We start from the raw sequence: 22,572 nt of genomic DNA, 5'->3' as shown, positions 1-22,572 counted from the left end.
ATGATAATCTTGCTTTATCACATGGAAGCTCGATAGCTAAGGAAAGTTTACTATTTACATTTCATACCTGATAACGCGAAATGCCATGGTCAGAGAACGACTACATTCGATGTTCATCAAGCGTGGAAACTCGCAAATTATCCTGCGTGCAAAGGCTACTTCTGATACGTTGATCGAATTTCCGTCGCTCAACAGTCCGAGGATATTGATCTACATTCATGGCCAAAGGAGAATCTGCCATGCGGTTATTGATTAATAAATACAAACCTGCCAGACTCATGCCGCACTTACATGATCCGTACATCATCTAACGGCTTGGTGCACGGGATTAGGCAAGTCAGACTCAGGGAGATCCTAGTGATTGTAGTGGTGGGAGCAGGGCTGATGGAATGGAAGGTGTTGAGTATTCCACCCCATGAGTCTTGAGACATCCTTGACCTTTACTTGCCATTTACCGCTCCTCGTTACAATTGTTTCTTGGGCACTTCTCTACTTATATCATCTCTTGTTAAGTAGGTTTTTGTATATCGTCAAGTGGCGTCCGAGTCCTGGAATTTCCTTTATCGATCGTACGTAGCCTTGCTACGCCCAGTAAATGATTATCGGGAAAATGCAGTATCCAACGATCTTGCTACTATCTCTAGCTTCACAGGTCGTAGCAGATGGAATAGATGTCACCAATAATTTGTTCTCAGATCTCGGACCGTAAGTATATTTATTCATAGATATATTGCTGACCCAGGTATTCGAAAACTTTCATTGCCGGCAAAGGTTCAGACTTTTGGCATTGTTCGGTGATAGCTTTGCCCAACAATTACTAAGAGAATCATTCACATGGCTTGACCACATCATTTTCGCCATGGCTCCATTGACATCTACTGCTATTACAGGTGCCATTCGCGTTGGAGGTCCGCCGCAAATGAAAGCTTTGATCGGTCGTGCGCGAGAGAATCGAGTATCTGCAGAGCTTGATTTCATGTCCTCAACTCCACATGAAGTTTCTGAGCCATGGAATGGATACGGCATAGTCCGGACCATAGGAAAAAGCGAGGTTAAACGGATTCTCTTCCTGGAGGGGTGTGGTCCCCCGAAGAAATTTGGTCTCTTCACTTTGACTGATGCTGAAAAGGAAAACCTCGTCACAAAACAAGGTATGTTTGGATTTTGTGTCTTGTTTTGAATTGGAAATGACACATTCGATCCTTTCAATAGCATATAGTGATCCACTCATCGATACACTAAACGAACTATGGCGAAAAAAGACAGAAGCTAAGGAAGAGAACAAGTTTATCAAAAGCCCTGATAACGACTCACGCAGCAACGTGTCTAGAGGAACCAATTCCGGCAAGGGCCACTTTAAAAACGACGGCTTGAATCGAGCTCCGATTATCTCTTTGAATATACATCCTAAGCAAAACAGCATTGAATTGTTTGTCGCTTCCCTTCTAGGCATCATTCTTCAGATGGGAGTTTTTATTTTTCCTGCCTTTATTGCCTACAACAATTGATTTGGAGCTGCGGTAGGTGGAAGCCCAAGCGCTTATGCGTTCCCGACTAGGGCCAGTAGGACAGCCATGCTAGTGTTCAGAATGGGTATTTGCGCGTCAGTCAGACCTAGGGAGCGTCTCCGCAGAAGGTATTGAGTCAATTCTTTCGTTATGGATGTATCATTTTAGTTATGATCGTCAGAGCGGCAACAGAGCTCATAATAGCACTGAGAATGTTGCTCGTGTTATACACTCCTTTCAACGAGTCATTGGCCCCTCAAGATCTAAAATCAAAAGGGATTTGGAGTGGTGGGCCGGTACTGAGAGTGCTGAAGCACTTGGTGAGTTTTCTTGGGATGATCAACATGACACAGAATGTCTCAGCATGGGTTTCTGTCTGCCAGGTAACCCTTATATTTTATTTATTTCCTCACCTACAGCCTACTAGACGTTGAGCATCGGTCAGATTTATCAAGATCGTTAGTGTTCCAAAGAGAATTTTCTTGCTCAACATATTTTCTCCACCTTTCCGTGGGCGATTGTAAATTCCTTGCCACTATCAGAGAGGCACAATGAACGCGCAACAAGAAGTTGTGTTACCAGGGGATGACGAGCTCAGACTCATTGAGGAGCACCCAAACTGAAATTCTTTACGATTAACCAACAAAACAATCAAGCAAATGACCAAAGCCATCGAGAGTTCTGGCTTGGGAACGTTGGAAGACGCCAATTTACTGATAATACCCCCACTTGGCTATTCTGACAAACTCCATAACTAAGGCATAATAGACGTAGTACGAAAAACGCCAAAGATAATGAGCTGGGCTATCAGAATATTGCTTGCAATCTTTACGGAAAATTACTGAAAATGTGCGACAATCTACCACCAGAGGGGGATTTTGTCTACAAAGTAATCAGCACAATCGTTGACTTCCTTGTGACTGCCACATCTGCCTCAGAAACTAAGCAATACATGGAAACATCTGATGGAATTTGGAGAAGAGTAAAAGAATATTGGTTGATATCTTGAGATCTAATCATTAAAACTGTCTAGATATGCTGCAGTCACTTTTTGCAAAGCAGGGTCGGCTCAGGAACTTTGCAAAGGTAGCCTTGTTAGACGATAAGACCAAAGACAAGGTCAAAGGATAGGGAAAAAACGGGCAGACAATTTTACACAGAGAAGCTATTGATGGGAATAAATTATTTCTAGATAGTGGACACATGGAGCAATCCAAGGTGCTGCTAAATACTTGGTTGGACACCTCTGCACTACGCAGTGATCTATCTTTGAAAGCAGTGCAGAAATTGGTGGAGATGAGGAATGGGCTATTTAACGAATGTGACCTTGCCGGCCGTACTCCCCTGCACTACGCCGTTATGAGACAAAAGGACGAATTGAAACAAGATAATGCAGAAGAAATTATCAAAAAACTCTTGGACGCCAACGCAATACCATTGCAAGGGAGAGACGGGCTAGTTTCATTCTATTGGGTCGTGAAGACAGGAAATATCGAAGTCACCAAATTACTCTGAAATGGAAGCTCCATGAAAGACACTCAATGTCAAAGATTATTCCCACATGACTCCCTTACACTTTGCGGCTCTCGGTGGACATTCAAAAATTGTGAAAATACTTCTTAACAGAGTAGTCGAAGCCCAGGTTCTCAATGCGCAGGACCGGCTTGGACGGACTGCACTACATGTCGCAGTGAAGGGCATAAACACCGATAGAACTTCTAATAGAGCCAAGATCATCGAAAAACTTATCAACATAGAGGCAAGTGTTTCGATCAAAGACAAAGATGACAAAAAAGCTTAGGACGTGGCCGTTGAGATGGAGCAGAAAATGAAAGCTCTCCTCCGCAGCGACTAGATCCCAACGAGGAGCCTAGTCATCTTGTAGATGTTTCAGGTAAAAAAAAATTAGAAAGTGAACACCGGGACAATCCAGACAATTCAAACGGCAAAGTAGATGTCGATGAGAAAGCTAAGAAGCTGAAAAAAGATCGGTCTGTGTATGAGGATTCTGTCAAATATGATGTTGCAACTTGAATGATTCGTTGCTGTTTATCAAGATCGAGAAATCAATAATGTTACAGCTTAAATTGTTCTTCAATTGCGTTTGGAGGCTTTGACTACAGTTTTAAAAATATCGTTGCTGCTTCTTCAGATCGAAAAATCGCGGAGTTGGTCGTCGCAGCAGCAGGAGCCGCTTCATGAATATTAAATATTGTGTGATCCTGTCTATGTGCTCGTTCATCCAAATTCACATAGAGACCGATGGCGATATTTTCGCTTTTGAATATAAGATCTACAGTCATTTTGCACTCATCGTTTGTCGCATCTTATGAAGTGTTTCACGAAATGACTCATAAAATGGAATTTGAGTGTAATCATTATATCATTAGAATTATCTATTCATCATGCTTCATGCATTCATTTTACCGATCACCTAACCATCACCTCCTTAATCATACCAGCAAACCCATTTAACTTTTTTCTAGTTGGCCCCAGCGAGTTTCAATAACTCTGGGAAATTAGGAGTACCGAAACCAGTAGCGGGATCCCACCCTTCGGTGACTGGGAATCCAGCGGTATCGCATCCGACTGCACTACCGCTGAGAATATCGGTGAATCCCTTGTATCCCTTGCTGTACAACCATGGGTTCAAGAAACCAAGCACTGGTTTACCCTTGGATAAAAGCGCATCGTTGACGAGAGCAATAATACCGGACATGAGAGGTGTAGAGGCAGAAGTACCGGAGATGGAGCCGTAGGTTTGGTTCCAGGCGTAGGCGAAGTAGAAACCTTGCGCAGAGATATCAGGGTATGCGCGACCAGCTATGAATTGTTAGTGATATTTCTATGAGGTAAGTAGGAAGAAGGAAGGGTACTCACTTTTGTTGTACAGGCCATCGAAAGTACCATTGAGTTTCTTGACGTAAGCAGAGACGACCCTTTCTTGGTATGAAGGTCTAGCAAAGTAGTTACTGAAACCAGCACCAGTAGACCAACCACCATGATAAACACCGTTGATGGGATCAATACCAGTAGCGCGATAAGCAGCGACTTCTGGCTCGAAGAATTTGGTAGCCCCAACAGAGGTAATGTATGGACAACTTGTTGGGAAATCTGGAACGAACATTGTGGTGTTCTTTCCATCATTAGAGATACATGTACCGTTATCTCCAACTCCATAATCTCCGGAGGAGAAAAGAACGGATACACCTCTAGCTCCCAATTGAGCGAGTTGTTCACAGACACGCTTGGCATAGTATTCGGGGACGGATTGTTCTTCGTCACCGTAGGATGTACTAATAACTTGGGGGATTTCGGAGGTAGGTTGTGCGAGGATGTAGTTTAACCAATCAGCATACGGCTCGTTGGTATTGCTATCTGTACCAGCTGCCGCATTAAAAGGTGGTTTTCCACCGGTGGAGTAGGCGGTAATTGGGGTTGGATAACTGATTCCAGTGATAGCGGTAAGATCGAGATTGGCTTCTTTGCCTAGTCCATCTGCTAATTGTTCAGCAGTAAGAGTGGTGTTTTGAACTGGGCCACCGTTGACAGAGACGTATTTAAACTGATATGCAGAAGCTACTGCATCTGGACGATACTTGAGTAGGAACAAGGCATCATCTGCTCTGATAGGAACTTCTCCGAGGAAATTGTTGAATCCAATCTTGTTCTTTCCAGCCGCTTTTGGCTTGTATTTTCCGATTCCATATAGAGCTTGGAAGCACTCAGGAGATACTGCAGCAACGTCACATAGTGCCGAAAGTGTGGTATTTGATGGAGGGGTATATCCCGATGGAGTATGTCCTGCACTGAGTTGTCCTTCGATAACGTTTGTGTGTCTTGAGCTAATCTTTGCCTCTCTTGGATTGTAACTGGATCGTGGCGCGGCACGCATGAATGAAGTCGTTGGTTGAATAGCGTCAATATGTTGATGAAGATGCATGGGAAGTGACCAATTTGGAGTACGAATAATTTGACCACCAGCTTCATGCTCATAAACATGGTATTCAGTATCGAGCAAGCGCTCAGCATCCTTGACTGGTATGGAAAGATGAATCCAATCCTTTGCACTACTGTATCTTAAGCTTGAAGCGTCAATCCCATTCTCAAGAAGCCATTCGTGAGTAGAATCAAGAGTTTGAGATGATGGTCGAACCAATTCAACGACCTCCTCGGAAGTCAAATGATTGCCATACTTCTGGTGGGACGGATCGGAGACTGTAAATAATATATTAGCTCTGTCGATTCGAATGCAAAAAGTTGGAAAGTTCTCTAACCCTGATATAACTGTCTCTCAAGTTCTTCAAATTGACTCTGCTTCAAAGCGATATTCAAATTAATGATACCTTCAGCAGGAGCACGAGCAACTCTTTTCCATTGTCTAGGAACATAATGCTTTTCCTTGACTGCATAGTTCGTTCTCGAGCGAATGACTGAACTCGCGAGAGCTGATTGAGCAGCCAAAGCTGTAGAAATGAGAACCGAAAACCCAACCATGATTACAGCTTCGAAAAATGGTATGAAGTAATGATGAGTAGGAGGAGACAGATGGAAAGTGATCAATTTGAGAGCTTGGGGAATATGTAGTAAAAGTAGACCCTGTTAAACTTTCCATTTTCTGGTACCTCAAACCCCGCACGTTAAACCTAGCTGCAGCTGTCATGTAGCTTTACATTTAGTGAATCCCAATTAGGAAGGTGTGTATATGTTATACGACTTCACGATAAGACGTAAATTGATTCATTTAGTAACGAAAGTCTCGGAAATGTGAAAAATCAAAGTAAGTTACGGCCCACGGGAGAAGGTACTAGATTTGGAGAAGATCCATACCTCTTTGATCATTTCCATACTCATGGTAAAAAGTTGTCCCTGGTAATATTAAATTAGTTGTTGAATGTTGTCATGGGCTGGGAAAATGATGGTTGCTTATCCGAGCTGACGGATTTTTACCGAAAAGGAAGGTGGGGTCAGGGGTATTTGCTGTCATTAATGAATAACCCATGATAATCCATGATACCAGAGACAGGTTGTTATACGATAACATTATATATCCTCAATTGATAAAAGTAGATAACGTGATTGGCCAATGGTCGGAAATCCCCGAGTCTTGGTACTGCTGGTACCTTAAGCTACTTTCGCACCTGGCAAATTTAGTCAGAACGATGCAACCCCTAGATTCCAAGGTTCACGGGTTTCCCAAGAAGGTGGCGTTACCATGTGGCGAGGGAGGTTATATGCGGGTCAAATTCGGAAAGAGATCCGGTGGATAAAGAGAGAGTAAGATGTGAAGATGTGATGGTGTGATGCTATCGTGTCCTCTGTATATTTGTACATCCGAGCTCTAGACGAGGCTCTAGACGAGGGAGGTACCTCCTGTCGGTAAATCGAGTAGAACATTTCCAATATGGGCATGCCATTCGTATCATTCAGTTGTTCGTCGAACGAATCCTTGGTGGTTTCAAGTCGTTATAAGATGTGATAACAATGACCCACTTGATGCCCCTATCGAGGTAGAAACTTGAAAGATATCCTTAAAGTAGTTCCATCTCCTCGTGGATGTTGATACGATAGAATCCACATACGGAGTACAGTCAACAGATTCACCTACCTCCCCAACCTCTGTAATATGAACATGCAAAGGGTAATAAGAATACTACCAGATTGCACCATCCAGACCGTCTCTGCTATTGAGCGTTATCATGAAGGAGCGGGTCCCAACTGATTGATCTTCGAAGGATATCCAAGGGTACTCCAGGCACTACCAGTCGAGTCCTGATAATATGTATGATATGTCTTTCCTTCATTGTACAAAGTCTGAGATGAAGATGAATCATTAATTAATGCAATAGATCGGAATTACTGTGTAGTGATGAGGGATAGAAGGAAGAGATAGAGAAGAGATAGAGAAGAGATATTACATAAGTCACAATCATGTTTTTATTCAATTAGTTTACATAATCCAGCAAGTTACCGCTTTATTCTGCCCAGATCTATCACGTGAATGCGACCGACAATTCGTTTTTGTTGCATATCTGAAGAAAAAAAAGACGAGTTTTCTTCAACCACCTACCTCCCTCCTCCACCTTCACCGTCAGATTTAGACAAGAAATTAAGAAAATATTCATCGACTGGGAATAAGAACCGTCTTGAAAATTATTTCCGGAGCCGTGTTAAGTCCAAAAAGTCTGGACTCACCGCCCGGAAGCTGAAAGCGGCAGAACGGCAATGAGTTCTCTCTCATGTATGTGTGCGTGCGTGTGTCTCTTGCTGCGTGCACACTTACTTTCTGGCATAAACATTGTCTTTTCCATTTATATCTGATTGAGCTCGATAATTGACATGATTCATTGTGCTATACGATGGAGTCTAGGCTCTTCATGACACGGATACTGTATCTCCTCCTAAGAACTCACACAGCGGGATAGGACACTCAACCTCAAGCGCACCATAGGTACAAACTCAGAAATAGTGCCTGCATTTAATCGTTCACATGAGTTCCCAGCCGACGCGTTAAAGCATATGGGGGAGCTCGGGAGCTAGAGGATAAGCCCGGCATTCTAAGTTTTGGGAATCAGATATACTTCGCGGTAAGGTACCCGTGTGCCTCGATCAGGTACCGTGCAGAGACAGCAAACAGGTGATTGCGCGATCAACAGGATTCTGGCCTTTCTATCTCCTCTACACTGTACAAATCATATGGAGTGAGGATCCTTGTTCCTCAAATGTTGCTCGAACCCCTTTGCAGAACGATCGATCGCTATCACATCTTTGACACGTGCCTCACGTGCCAGCCACTTGTGCCGACTGGCCTAGGCGGTTCGGTTAACCCCATTGTAATGGACTGTGAATAGTTTTGGTGTCTATCAAATAGCGCTGCACATCACAACGCTATTCAATGCTAAGTCCACGGTAGATCGTTTGGTACCTTCTTGTCAACTATTTCGAAAGGCTGTCATTCGCTCTATCTATAGCCTGTGTGGTTATATTTATGACATTGATGAAGCAGTCGTTTAGAGCTCGACAATGCGTATAGCTTTATTCAAGTCGTTGGTAATTCTATAAGTTCATTCAAGCCATCCTCTCATATGCTGTTGTGTTGTAACATTCAATCTTTTTCGGTCTATAATTGAATCGAATCAATCTGATAATTCGATCGACCATTAACGAGCACCAAGGCCTAGTTGTAGGTGGATATATCTAGAAAGATGTTAACCCTAGGTTGGGAATAATTGACGATTGATGAGGATCCCTCCACGATCTATAAATCTCTCAATCACTACTTTCTCTACAAATTTATCTTCGCCGTGCCTTCTTTACTCACCTAGACTTTTTACTTCTTGCCACTTTTTAACTTAATTTTTGAGTTACCCATGTCAAAAACTTGATATACTTTTACAATCACTCATATATTACTCCTCGTAACTCAAAATGGTATCTATCAAAGCCCTCTTATGACCCTCGACCGTGTTAGTCCTCATAAACGATACCACAACCCTTGACAACAGTGTCCAAGCTCTCTTCTCAAACCACTCTTTAGAACGGTGGTCTCCTCCCCGATGCTCCCCTCCTCGGCTCCCTCGCAGCCTTCTACCTTTCTCTTCTACAAGATGTTACAGACTCCGCTCTCCTACCTCCTTCAATATCAGAATTAGACGCGTAATTAATCATTGAAGTCGTGAATGTCACTCTTGCAGTCGATAATCCTATTGCCGTAAATACCCTGAAGGGAAAAAAAGCAATTGTTCAAGGAGCAAGGATTAGATGGTGCTATTGTGGCTGTTCTAAGGTTGTTGTTGGCGGGACATGAGACCTTTACGAATAATATGCTACAGAGGCTTCCAGAGGATCGGAGTGCGGATGGACAGGAGCTTACGTAGATTATTGCGGTACTGTTGACGGATGGAATTCATTGTTTTGGGAGCCCATGAAAGGCGAAATTCTGGACACTGAATGGGTTATACGAGGGATATTGCAACGTTGGTTTCTCAGATCATAAAACGAAGGCGACTCTTGAGATGGTGAATGGCGATAATCTTGTATCAACCATACAAAGCTCACATATATTTGAATATAATCATCAACTAATATTTTCTTTTGCATACTACAAAGAACTGTCTCTGACAATAATACAAGCGTTAAAGAAACTTAAGAACCAGCTCGCGTAAGTTGTTGACTGTCACATTCTATTTAAACAGTCATTCATTCAATCCAATTTATTTTTCTTACTCACGCATTTCAATTCATTTAACGATATGGAATCTTCTACCCCACCTTTGTTCCTTTCTTTTAAGACTTTATCAACTATCGAGGCCAATAACGTGCATTTGATCTATATACCAAAAATAGATTTTTACCTATTACAAAAAGAATTTCTATGATTTATGTAATATATTCATAAAGATTTCAGAAAAAAGTTTTGTATTATATTAGTACAATCTTATTGAGGAAATAATAACCTATAAGGATGTTACGGGAGCTGCCTCTAGGGTCACGTGGAAGTGTCTAGAGTTCTCTCGAGGTGGTTTAGACTAGACTTCAAGTAGGAATTCAATAAGGTTGGTAACTGGTTGCAATTCTCGTAACTATAGTAATGAAACTAATGATTGTTCTTGAGCACGAAGCTCTACATTATAATGAAACCCATTCCCTTATATAGATCTTCGTACCTTATGAATCGACAAGTCGATTACCGTAAAGCCGATTTCGACAAGTCGGTTTCCTGATCACGTGATGTCCATCCCGTGACTGGTAATGATGCCACCGCTTATCTAACCTGTGCTCTCTAGCCGACCTGTGACTGCTGCTTACCCTGTGCCCACTGTAGGGTAGGTAACAACAAAAGATAGGTACCTATCTTTTAATCACTGATTACTTATCTGGTTACCGCTATCTTTCGTTACCCTTCAATTCAACTATCCCTACAGTGCTGTTTTCGTAGGTTCCAACACCAAGGCCTTAGGTTTATCTTATAATCCATGTTGCGGTGCGGGTACCTCCGTAACAAAGGAAAATTAGATTACTAAATAGCTCTTATTATTAATCTTATTTCTATTATTTTAAAATATATTTCAGAATTTTTTATAGAAAATATATTAATATTTAATTCTAATATATAACTTTTTTCAAATTGTTTTTTTTATAATATACAAACTATTTTAAAACAAACAAGATAAGCTTAATAAAAATCTCTTTTGTATATAAAAAAAAAAAGTAAAATAAACTTAATAAGAATTCCTTATAATATAATTAATCTAACCTTAAGCATTTACTATAATAATAAAAGAATATTTTAATTAAATATATAAACTTTGAAAAACAAATAAAATAAAATAGAAAAATATTGAACTATTAATTAAAACTTAAAGAATTAATAGATATTACTTTTTTTTTTAAATCATTTCATTAAATTGAATATAAACTTCAATTTTTGAAATAATTCAAAAGAAATTATATCAATCGATTTGTTACGGGAGCTGCCTCTAGGGTCATGTGGAAGTGTCTAGAGTTCTCTCGAGGTGGTTTAAATTAGACTTCAAGTAGGAATTCAATAAGGTTGTAACTGGTTGCAATTCTCGTAATTATAGTAATGAAACTAATGATTGTTCTTGAGCACGAAGCTCTATATTGTAATGAAACCCATTTCCTTATATAGATCTTCGTCCTTCTTAAATAGTTAGAACAGCTAGGCGCTCCTAGAGCACTGTCGTTCCTGAGCTGTCCATCACAGGACACTAATCCCGTGACTCTTAGTATCCTAGCTTATTCTTTTATCCTAGGGCTAATCCCCTAGGACATTACTAATCCTAGTGAAGCCTTCTTACTTACTATATTCTGTCTTTCCTTGGACCTATTATCCTAGGAACTATGTCCTATATTTCTAGAGTATCCTATGATTAATAATATATACATGCCTGAGGCTTTCCTAAGTGCCTAGCGTCCCCCGGTATACTACAGCTGAATCACCGAGGCTTATAGTACCACTATAGCCTATACGCTGGTGATTCCACAGGCTGTTATTAACCCGTTGTAACACGATTCCTTAAATTTTAATTAACAATTTTATTTTTTTCTATTTATTTTGCTTATTCTCTTTAGATTGTATATTGAATTGAATATTTTATACTTATTAATACATCATCAAATACTAAATTTACATTTTGACTAAGCAAAAATCTATTTTTAGTATATTATCCAAATACGCGTTATCGGCCTCGGTATCAACACTCCTTCCTAGATAGTTTTCAGTAGATCTTCTATCAGTGACCGAATTTCCACAATACAACTCCAATTCCTATCAACCTCAACACACGCCCAATTTAAAGTCCTGCAACGCAAATGAATTCGATACATTAAAACAACTAACATACTCTGAACCAAAAGCCTGCGCCAAAATGAGCGGCTCTTCCGAAACCCAACTCTCTTCCTCCCCTCAATCTATCAAAGATGCCGATCAACCAAGCTATTCAGCAAGCCCCGAGCCCCGTAAATCAACCTATAGAATCCTCAGAGATGCTGGATTCCGTAGCATGAACGATTTCATGTTCTCACATGGATTGAAATTACACAATGATGAAGATCTAGAAATGGCAAAAGAAATGATTGAGAGAATGAAGGAGGAGGATTCGATGGGGGAGGATCTAAGAAGATTGGAGTTCAGGGCGGCTAACGATGAAGAGGATGTGGAGGATAGGCGAGGTGTAGAGAGCTCGGAAGAAGAAAATGGCGTGGTTGAATTAGTCGGGGTTTTGGATGTGGTTAGTGATGAGGAAGAGGATGATGGTTTCGTGGAATCAATCGGGTATTTGGACGTGGTCAGTGACATGAAAAGGGAAGATGAAGATGATGTAGAAGAGTCAGCCGGGGTTTTAGATGTGGTTAGTGATGAGGAAGTGGATGATGGTGCAGTGGAATCAATCGGATTTGCGGAGGTAGTTAGTGATGACGAAGTGGACGATGGGTCTCAGGTGTCTGGGATTGAGACCGTGGAGGAACTGGATAGGATTTCATCCAGGGAAAAAGCATCGGATGAGAATGTCGATGTTGATGTTGATGTTCATGGAGAAATGGTAGACGATGATAGTGTCAGCGAGGCTTTTGGTTATGAAGATTTTGATGGTGGAGGTAACGATGATTATGGGTATTTCTACGATGATCAGAATGATTTCGTGGATGACTATGATGATGATCCTTCCTACAATATTTAGTTTCGCAGTCAGGATGGCGAGGGATACTGAATGGACGTTTCGATTTTGCTTTGCTTGTTGAGATGATACCAAGAGCTTCTTTTGGCGGGTTACTAGTAGAGAAATTAAGACTCCATCTGCTTGATAACTATTCCGGCCACAGTTCTCGTGTTCATTCGGAATCCCTTGATGTTACATGAAATCTTTTATGCTTTGATAGATTAGATATTGAACATCGGAACCTGGAGAAGTACACTAACCTAATAGTGTAAAGGCCTCCGGAAAACCTCAAGGGGGCTAGTGAGGTCGAAGTACCAATGTGCATTTACTCACAAGTCACATCACAGTTCGAGGGCAATAAAGTTTGGTAGATCGACATTTCAATTCAGCGTATGGCATTCGCTTGACGGTCAATTCTCCAACGCTAGCCATGCATAAACCAACTAAAATCATACCACGTGCATGCCATGCACTCAGTTAGTGCCCCCACTTCTGAGTAATCAGTGATCCCATGAATCGATTGCTGTGAGGTGAGACAACGATCTCATTAACTCGTCGCCATTACCATTTTTCCTTGCAACGGAACCATTCGAAAGTGTAAGTACACTCATTAAAACTTTTTGTGTCTTCATTGCAGACACGGGGTATCGTATCTGCCTAGCATCGTTGTGACATGCTTTGAACCCTTCAACATCAGGCTTTATGTTATGTTTTCGTCAACTTCATTTGACAAGATATCATTCCGTCCGGCGAAAATAGAATCTCTTAGCCTGTCTTCTGTGCCGCTCCATTATTGATAGTTGTTCCAGTGAATACTCCTCCCCGTTAGAAACTGGAGAAATAAGATTCATCGGAGCTATAATTCATCTCTTCACTTGTTTTTTGGGGTATGGGTGCCTGATGAGTGATGAAATTCTTCTTCTCGCCCAACACTTTTGCTTTCACAGTGTTGGCCTGTTTCTTAATGCAAACAAACAAGGCAAAGACCTCATTCTCCTTCTCTCTCCCAGCATCAACCCCATTTTCTCTCTGCATCAAGATCTCCTCCTTTGCATTCTGGACCAAGCAGTCCTCTCTCATTCCCTCATTGAACTCCCATGCCCTCAGAATGCGATTCTTCTCATCCTCTCTTAAATCATGCGAATCCAAGAATTGCACTATATTGATAAATCCAGCTTCTTTGAGGACGCGGCAAATTGATCGTGTCTCTTCGAGATCCTGGGGAAGGTTTTGTGGATGGTAGGGAGTTGGGTTGGAGGGACGAAAGAAAGGGGATAAGATTGATGGAAGGTTTTCGGGATGGTAAGGAGTAGGATTGGCGGGGCGGAGAGATTCGAGAGGAGAGTGGGCTGGGGAAGGAGAGGAGAAGCTGATACACATTATTGAATGAAGTATTCAAGTACTCTGTTGCGGTTGAGGCTTTATGAGGAAACTCGATCTAAGTTGAGTTTGCTGATAAACTTCAGAGTTTATGAGATAGTATCGGGTCCTGATGGTTTCATGAAAGGTTTGTCGCTTGATAGTGTGGTAATTTTAAGATTTAATCTCTAGTATAGATGAATGCAGATATTTGAGTAGCTTGTGTTGATACTCATGTGTATAGAAAGTTGTGTGTAGAAAAAAAAGGGGCAAGCTCGTAGAAAGAGATATATATAAAGAAGATAAAGTTCCATACGGCGACATCATTGATGTACGTATGTAAAGTCGTGTGATGAGAACTCGTTGCCGCATGAATGCGATCAAAGCGACCAAAGAACAGATCGTATGTAATCCGAGTAACAAATAAGCGACAGACGCTGAGGGCATTCCATAGCCATCTCTATTTCCACAATACACTGCAGATGTTCGATTGTCCTTGTCAGCCCTCTTTTTCTCGATATCTCCTCCTACTTAGAGTTTCTCCTCCCTTTTTACAGTTTCTATCCCGTGCTGTATTTCTTCATTGGAGCCATTTCCGCTCACACCAGAAACAAAAGTACCTCAAGGAATGAATCAAAGTATGTGCGAGTACAATAGCTTTTTCCACAATTCTTTGACATTTAGTTACAATCTTTTATGAACACTTCTTTTACTCAAAATGGCACTGTATAGATTTGAGTTAATGTAAATAGGTAAACGTCAAGCAAAATAATGATCTCATCAATTAGTAACGAGATTAAATAAAGTTCAAATTAAGGTTGTGGTAAGAGCAATCCACAAATGGGAATAATTTCACTTTTCTTGAACCTTAACCTTATTGCTTCCTTCACTCTCCTGCATCTTTATCACTGTTTGTCAATGTTGTGAAACATCGGCCATGGTATCGATCAAAGTATATCCTTTTTGGTGCATTTTTTTATACTTTCCCGCCCCCAACTATTTCAACACCCAATTGAGTTTGTTTCTTTTTCCCTGGTTTTGGATGGCGACATTCAACACATGAAATGAAAGTTTTCCACCATCTTCGATGTCGGATGAGTACCTTGGGAAGGTTGATAGGAGATCAGTTCGGCAACCGGCAATATTAATAGCATGTCATTTCACTCTAGCTTCGACACGTACTATCATCCATTTGATGGATAACAATGAAATGAAAGCTGCACAATAGCTCAGCTCTCCATACCGAATCTCTGAGGACATGCACGAAGTATTTCTTACGCAACGCGAGGGCTTGGGAAATGGGACATGAGGATCTGAAATAACCCCCCTTGTCCAGATCTGGCTCTCCAAATTATGCTAGAAATGAATTAGATTTTCTAAGAGAGAATTCTATTGCTTGGATTTCCAGAAAGAGTCCCCTGAAAGAACTCCGCACAACGATACCTTCCTTCGCCTAAATCATGCCTTCCCCTTTCATTCCACTACCCCATATGTTAGTGCCTTCATCCAGCAATCATGGAAATTTTCATCCAACAGCATCACATAAAATTTTCTACGGTCATCAGTTTACACCGAGCGGAGACTATAAAGACCTCACGCAAAAGATATCAAGTAGACAGCACGGTGACCTCATTATTAGACAGCGGCTGAGCAGACTACATACCACAATCGGGTGGCTTCATGTGGAGCAAGACTAATGACACCTTTAGTGGTCATGAGATTCTGGAAGTGAACAGGGCTTGCCAATTCAATAGACCATAGAGTTCTATTAGGGCTGGCAGATTTTTGAGCGAGAACACTTGATGTGCATATAGCAGTGCAGAGTATGATCTTGATGGTGATCATGATGACTATCTAGGTGCCGAAGGCTATGCATTCTCGAGGGGCGTAATAGGTCCTTTAATTGACTTTCCATGATTGCTAAATATAGGTATAAAAAAACCTACCAACAAGACGATGAATCTCAACAGTTCTTCAATTAGGAAAGCATTCACAAATCTAGGTCAGCTCTTATCCCGCGTTGAATGCCTTTTCTGAAATTTCGTGCATTCATTTTCAAGTTGGGACCGTGAACTTCTATATAACTAGTCTTTTTCTGCCAGTGCCGTGAAGAAATTGCTGATAGTATACTTAAAAACCAACACTTATCATCTCCCAATTCTCCTATAGGGAAAGAACACATCTGAAAACTCTCTGAGATGTATTTGGGCTGAAATTCGCAAGTAATATTACAGGGACTTTGCAAGTTACATCTTTCGAAACTACTTTAGTATTAGAATGAGAGAAAGTGAAAGAGACGATTAATCCTATCAATTAGAGTAATCATGAATTGTTAGTCAGTAAGTCATCGAAAATATGCTCGGCAGTCTAAGAATTCACCGTAGATTGGCGGTGCTAATATCCATTCACTCCTATAGAGAACAATGCAACAATTCAGTCGGTGTTAAGTGTGAATAAGGAAAGTGGCTACCCCGCACCCCCATCTTCCCCATTTCTCGCCATGATATTCATAAGGCTGCTAGTCGGAACGGTTTCTTCCTGAAAACACAATCCCACTTGAAACCAAAACTTCAAAAACAGATCAACCTTATTAGTTCCTTGTAGGATCTCGCAAGACATCTCCTGAACCTTATCAGTTCTACAATCATGAGTTCTTCAACTAACACACCTCGACTGACTGATTCAGCTTGGCTCAAGAAGCACGGCTGGAAGTCCATGCATCATTTCATGGTTTCTTATCAATTAAAAATCGAAGATGACGACGATTACGAACAGGGCAAGCTTATCCTAGCCGCAATCAGAGAGGCCAGCGAGGAGGAGGAATCAGTATCTGACGCTGAAAGATCCACTGGCGTTCCTAGCACTTCCAAGCAGACGCAAACCAATAGTGCCGCAAATAATGATGCTAAAAACCGTTCGGATGCACCCGGTAATCACGATGGAAGGCAAATTTCTGCAAGTGGTAGCACTAGTCCAAGTGAGGTCATCCTCGATGACAAGAAACCAGTTAAATTTATGGGCACTTTGAGGGTATGTTTCACCGACAGTAATCGAAGAATAGTTATAATAACTAACTAGCGATGTAGTCATACCCATCTTACGGTAGTGGAGGATCTGCAAAAGATTGAAGGAGACACAATTTTTGACATATGAACGCTGTGTGGTTATATTCATTGCGAAGGCTATGCTTAGGGCATATTTAGTAGTTTAACTGGTGCAAAGTGAACCGGTAGACTGGTGTTGACACCAGAGGGACACAATCTATAGACTCTAATCATCACCAAATTAAGAGAATTTATCTAATTTATCAAGTCTTTTTTGTGGTAGGCCATCTGTGGTCGGAAAAGTTTGATTGAAAACAACTCCTTGATCTAATTACTATACCATGCTATTCTTAGAAGCCCAGAAGATTGGCTTGTGCCCGACTCCTCCATACCCAACTTTTTGATGATATCCATGACCAGGGAGCATTCATGAGATCCGGCCAAACGGTCCTGAAGACCGTTTGAATTTGAATCCAACAATTGCATTGAGCAGGGGTTACTGATGAATGAGGTCAAATTATCTTAGTGTTATCACTTAGGAACTTTGACGTGAAGAATGCCTGAAAATAGTTAACGGGGTGTATGGGATGAAGGGAATCGAGATGATGAATGGAGTGAGCTTATTGGGTGAATAAAAGATACGCGTATCTGGCTGATAGTTTTGCTTATAGGGTCTTCTGGAGGAACTCACCCTTCTTCCTGTGGTATCATGTTGTTTGCAGATACGTTGGACTGGTTAATTGTAATTCGGAGGCCATAAATTCGAGTAGTTTGGTCATCGAGTGAGTTTTGGTCGGTCATGTATGGAAGCCGTACGAGGAAATTTTATGTGGTGCAAAAATGAATTACTTGTACGACGCTTTGTTTAAACTCGAGTGCCAAAAACAGACCTATTCACAGGAGGAAAAGTTGACCGTGTCTCCGTAACCAACCTCGCGCATCGAGCAAGAAGTCATACCAATACTGTTAGTAGGTATCGAAAATTAAGTTTGATTGACTTACATACTAACGTAATCGACAGGTATCAAAGATATCATGAAGTTTCCTCATGATCGATTCGAATAAACGAAAGGCTTCACCCAAGAAGCGACGCAATATCAAACTTCACCAAGATACGCATGTTCAAACAACAATATCAATTCGAAATAGCATCCTGATGGCTGTCCCTAAGGAGCATTTGCCCCTCCCACCCCGGCGATATACTATCAACGGCCGCCCGGTCGAATTTACAGTAAATGGCAGAGAGCTTACTCTTTCGAAGGGTTCAATATTCTCGTCGACGAACCACGAAAAATAATCATCAATCTCGGCCTAGTCAAGTTCAGATTGATTACTACTAGTAGAACATTTTCTTTGTTATTCCATTTCAACATGAGAAAAGTCAAGTTCATCTTATTCATCATCTCAATCTACATACTATCACGCATAGCCTTAATCATTGTTTGCAGCTGCGGCATTCCCGAGGAGGATTGTGTTAAAGTTTTGTGTCAAGCTGGGGTAGAATGTGGCTTCACTTGAGTATCTATTGGTGTACGGATGTTGTTTGGTCGAAGAGAATTAGTAGAAGGGCTAAGTTGCAGTTTGCTTTGACAACCATTTTTATGGGTGTGGGCTTCGGATACGTGGCAATAGAGCTTGATACTCCAATATTATGATCATCAAGAAAGAGATAGGGGTTGTTTGAGAAGTGAAGGTATTGGGTTGTGGACAAGGTAGAATGAAGAGGAGATGAAGATGGAAACGACTTCTCTTTGGAAGATCATGCCTGCTGATGACCACATAGCACTAAGTAAATCAATCTTCATTTATACAAACAAACTATTTTCGAGAATCCGATCGGAAGTATCAATCTCGAAATGCCATGCAATGTTGAAATCTTTCAATAAGTGGCTTAGCTGATGTTCTTGTCTTCGAACCTCTTCAACATATGGCCACTGAAGATTGTAAATAAGAAGCCTATTACAACTCGCCGCTATGCGATATAAGATCCATAGTTGAGAGCACAATCGATATGGTTTCGCGTGCTATATACAATACGGTGATGAGAACTGGCACCGTAGACCGTTTCTCAAATTATGCTTCTAGATGAACTCTACGTACACTCAATAGCATGATTCAGCCAGCCGTACCTGATCAAGTACACTAATTCCTACTTGAGAGCTATTAACATACATAAATATGCATAGCCAGCTGAACAGGAAAAGAAATCTATTCTATCTATTCTGCATACTCTAATTATTCCAACACTTCAAAGACTCTCATCAATCAATCATCTTTACAGAAAGAATTCCCAAAACAGCGGGACGCAACTACCAAAATGCCCAACTTGCAACATCAACTTCGAAATAGACGAGCTCGACTTCACGCAATCCGAGAGGAACGAGACTGGCTCCACACGATGCAGCGAACCTATCTCGGCGTAGCTATGACTCGCTACGCACGAGAACTCATACTCGAGCGTCGCAACCGAAACTATCGTCGTGAAATCCATGAAAATCAAAGTCCCCGCTTAAATTTCACCCGGACTCCCCGCTCTCTAGTCTTAACGATAACCGAACCACATCTACAGAGAATTCTTGCGCATATACTCGTATATGTTTTTGGATGTACATTAGGCCTTTTTGTTCGAATGGCCTGCGTCTACTTGACGATCTCCGGGGAAAGATTGAAAGCGACAATGTTTTTGTTTCTGGGAAGAGTTTATCTGCTATGGGTTTGCAATTTGTTGAGGATGTGGCATGTGGGAATGGGAGATCTGAGATTCAGACTGACAATGACGGGCTATATGAGTGTGATAGGATTGATTTTCTGGATTTTGGCGACGTTGCAGAGTGTGAAGCTATTTTAAGTGATGCAGGAAATGATCCTAATGATGTTATATCATGCTGAGAAATGTTTCATTACACATGAATGCGTTCTGATCGGACATACTTGAACGCCATTATTCAATCAGAACCTTATGGCTGTTATACGGCGGATTCATTCGTTGGCTTAATGGTTAAAGACTCCTAGAACGGCAGTATTGGATGATATTGTCAAGTGTATCGAAGTAAAACAGAGAACAGAGATGTAGGAGGAATGTTGGAGGGATAGGTCTTCATGGAGATAGACAAAATAAATGCCCATGTACTTGCTGATTGTGAGGTTCTAATTAAAGAAATCGACACCTATTCAATTCCTTATAAGAGTCGTAAATTGCGATTCATTGAAATGGGTTTGTGCCTTGCTTTGTTCAACTTATATTTATATTCGTCATCTGTTATTCTATGAATTTTTATATTCTACTGCATATCAATCATCTGAAAAGGTACTAAAATTCTCCAACGCTCAAATATCTATAACTTCTGCGGCCACTCCCCTGACCCATTTTATCATGTTTCACCTCCATAACTTTCCTTCAATATACCTTGTCTTTGGACATGGTATGGAGTCAGACTATCTGAATCATGTTCTATAGTATAGATTATAATATACACACCAGATAAAAAAGGATTGAGCAACATTATGCCATTCCCCATAGCTTAGAGAAGCTCTAAGCGACTAACAATACATGCGGGAACACATTGTCTAATACTATCGCAAGATACTCGTTCATTTCTTGCATTCTTGAAATTGGAATCACTCGATGTATTAAAAGAAGAAAGTGAATCTTAGCGATCCAAATTAATATGCTACAAGATCCAGGTGGTAACTAGTCATTAGGATAGCTATAGTTTACCTTGAGAGCTTAAAGTTCTTGTAATTTTACTATCAGTCCATTTGTGGCCAGTGTTTGACGGCACTACCTTAAGCCGATGCTCCGAATATAACCTTGAAAAGTTCTTCAAGTTAGATAGCTATCTCTCTTCCATGTTGCTAGAGCTTCTGGATTCATGTTCTGATTATCCGGAGTAAATGTACAGTCTATTAATTTTAAAAGTCTTTGCTACTCTCTAAAACTCAATTCAAACACAACAACATCTCAGCACAACTTAAGACATTAAACTCCCTTCTAAATTCTCTAGCAACAATGAGCAGACCAAGCTTTACCTGCAGGCTCTCTCGGCTCGAATGGCTCAACACAAGAGGCTGGCCAACTTTCAAAGACTTCATGGTTACACATAAATATGATCCAACAAGTGCGGCAGATTATATGAAAGCCGAAGAAGTCTTGTGCAATTACAGAAGCAGCGACCCGTTCGCAAATAAGGAGCTGCAAGACTGGGGAGCCGAGGAGGATGAGGATGAGTTGGAGGAATTGGACTATGTTGACATGGATCAGAAACTGGACGCGGAATTCGAGAAGCTTCTTTGCGATGCATTAGCAAGTGAGGAGTATATGGATGAAGAGGAAATGGGTGAGGTTGTGAAAGAGGAAAATTGTGATGGAGACGGTGTCGAAGAGAATGACCGGGGTGATAATCAAGAGAGAGACGAAATTCTCGATCTAATGACCGACGACAGCGATTGGGAGGACTACGATGAAGACGAAGACCCGGATGGATCGAGGGACAGCAATCTAAAACTCTATATCGAAGTTTGTGAGCAAAAAAAACTCGAAAATATTTACAGAATTCGGAATGAAGACGAAGGAATACATAAGTGGCTCATGAAGCGCGGATGGTCCTGCCTTGAAGAATATATGGACTATCATACTTTGGATTTCGGGAACGACGACCATGTGGAAAAGGTTGGGGATATCATCAAAAAGTCAATTAGGCTTGAAGCGGAACAAAATCGTGCTGAAGCTGGGGGAGATATTGAAGAGGTAGCTGCGGAAAATGATGCAGAATACGAAAACGAGCAAAGAGCCACACGAGAATCACTCATTAGTGAAGGACTTGGGGATGAGGCGGAATTTCCACGGAATACCAACATGGCGGAGTCTGATGAAGCAGCCACAGCGAGCCCTTCAGTATCAAACATCGCAGATGCTATTAGAAACAATCGGGAAATTGACCGGTGGTGTATGGAACAAGGATTCATCAATCTATTCTACTTTATCAATGGTCATGGGGGAGATTATTACGACGACGAACTCGTTTCTATGATAGGCCGCCAACTGGAAGAGATCATTGAGGAGGGGAACCAGAATGGACGAGAAGTGATGGAAGAGATTTTCGTGGGGTTGACGATGTGCGATAACCAAGATCAAGGCCTAAAAGAGGATTTCCAGGACTGGCCGGTGGCAGATAATGAGGAAATGAATCGACCTGATGATAATGATGATGAGATGATGTATGGATGGTTGTGATGGGTTAGGCTGGGATCGAATTGTTGCCGCAAGCGGAACTTGGGCCTTTTCAAAGTTGGCATCCTGTATAAAATTGGGCTTGCTATATCGATCGAGTATGGATACTAAGTCATGCATGGGATGAGAGGGGTCAGGGGGGGGGAGTAATGTTTAATGAACGATTGCAAGAAATATTGCCACACATGTAGCATTGGAGTTTTCGTGTATGATGGACTACATACAGAGGTTCTTTCAAGGTTTGAAAT

The 22,572-nt window shown here is 41.3% G+C and overlaps 7 protein-coding genes across 7 annotated transcripts; 4 read left to right on the top strand and 3 right to left on the bottom strand.

The window, feature by feature from the left end:
- Positions 1 to 610: 610 nt before the first annotated feature.
- On the top strand, positions 611 to 1,508 carry EAF01_010998 (uncharacterized protein; the record flags this gene model as incomplete). The annotated part of the gene is made up of 3 exons (XM_038919255.1): positions 611 to 705; positions 772 to 1,151; positions 1,213 to 1,508. 3 exons carry the CDS (start codon positions 611 to 613, stop codon positions 1,506 to 1,508), a joined length of 771 nt encoding a protein of 256 aa, XP_038765126.1.
- A 2,482-nt stretch (positions 1,509 to 3,990) lies between these two features.
- EAF01_010997 (uncharacterized protein) lies at positions 3,991 to 6,005 on the bottom strand (the record flags this gene model as incomplete). Its single annotated transcript, XM_038919254.1, has 3 exons — positions 3,991 to 4,331; positions 4,389 to 5,726; positions 5,786 to 6,005. The coding sequence occupies 3 exons, from the start codon at positions 6,003 to 6,005 to the stop codon at positions 3,991 to 3,993; spliced, it is 1,899 nt and encodes a 632-aa protein (XP_038765125.1).
- A 5,894-nt stretch (positions 6,006 to 11,899) lies between these two features.
- On the top strand, positions 11,900 to 12,712 carry EAF01_010996 (uncharacterized protein; the record flags this gene model as incomplete). Its single annotated transcript, XM_038919253.1, has 1 exon — positions 11,900 to 12,712. The coding sequence occupies one exon, from the start codon at positions 11,900 to 11,902 to the stop codon at positions 12,710 to 12,712; it is 813 nt and encodes a 270-aa protein (XP_038765124.1).
- Positions 12,713 to 13,516: 804 nt separating this feature from the next.
- On the bottom strand, positions 13,517 to 14,071 carry EAF01_010995 (uncharacterized protein; the record flags this gene model as incomplete). The annotated part of the gene is made up of 1 exon (XM_038919252.1): positions 13,517 to 14,071. One exon carries the CDS (start codon positions 14,069 to 14,071, stop codon positions 13,517 to 13,519), a length of 555 nt encoding a protein of 184 aa, XP_038765123.1.
- A 1,614-nt stretch (positions 14,072 to 15,685) lies between these two features.
- Positions 15,686 to 15,895, bottom strand: EAF01_010994 (uncharacterized protein; the record flags this gene model as incomplete). Its single annotated transcript, XM_038919251.1, has 1 exon — positions 15,686 to 15,895. The coding sequence occupies one exon, from the start codon at positions 15,893 to 15,895 to the stop codon at positions 15,686 to 15,688; it is 210 nt and encodes a 69-aa protein (XP_038765122.1).
- Positions 15,896 to 16,696: 801 nt separating this feature from the next.
- EAF01_010993 (uncharacterized protein) lies at positions 16,697 to 17,178 on the top strand (the record flags this gene model as incomplete). The annotated part of the gene is made up of 2 exons (XM_038919250.1): positions 16,697 to 17,080; positions 17,137 to 17,178. 2 exons carry the CDS (start codon positions 16,697 to 16,699, stop codon positions 17,176 to 17,178), a joined length of 426 nt encoding a protein of 141 aa, XP_038765121.1.
- Positions 17,179 to 21,103: 3,925 nt separating this feature from the next.
- EAF01_010992 (uncharacterized protein) lies at positions 21,104 to 22,327 on the top strand (the record flags this gene model as incomplete). Its single annotated transcript, XM_038919249.1, has 1 exon — positions 21,104 to 22,327. One exon carries the CDS (start codon positions 21,104 to 21,106, stop codon positions 22,325 to 22,327), a length of 1,224 nt encoding a protein of 407 aa, XP_038765120.1.
- Between the last annotated feature and the right edge of the window lie 245 nt (positions 22,328 to 22,572).

The sequence above is a fragment of the Botrytis porri genome, assembly GCF_014898465.1.
Source record: "Botrytis porri strain MUCL 3234 chromosome Unknown BPOR_019, whole genome shotgun sequence".
Classification (NCBI taxonomy): Eukaryota; Fungi; Ascomycota; class Leotiomycetes; order Helotiales; family Sclerotiniaceae; genus Botrytis; species Botrytis porri.
Note: the sequence above shows the minus strand (reverse complement) of the source record. Positions and strands in the feature narration are given on the sequence as shown.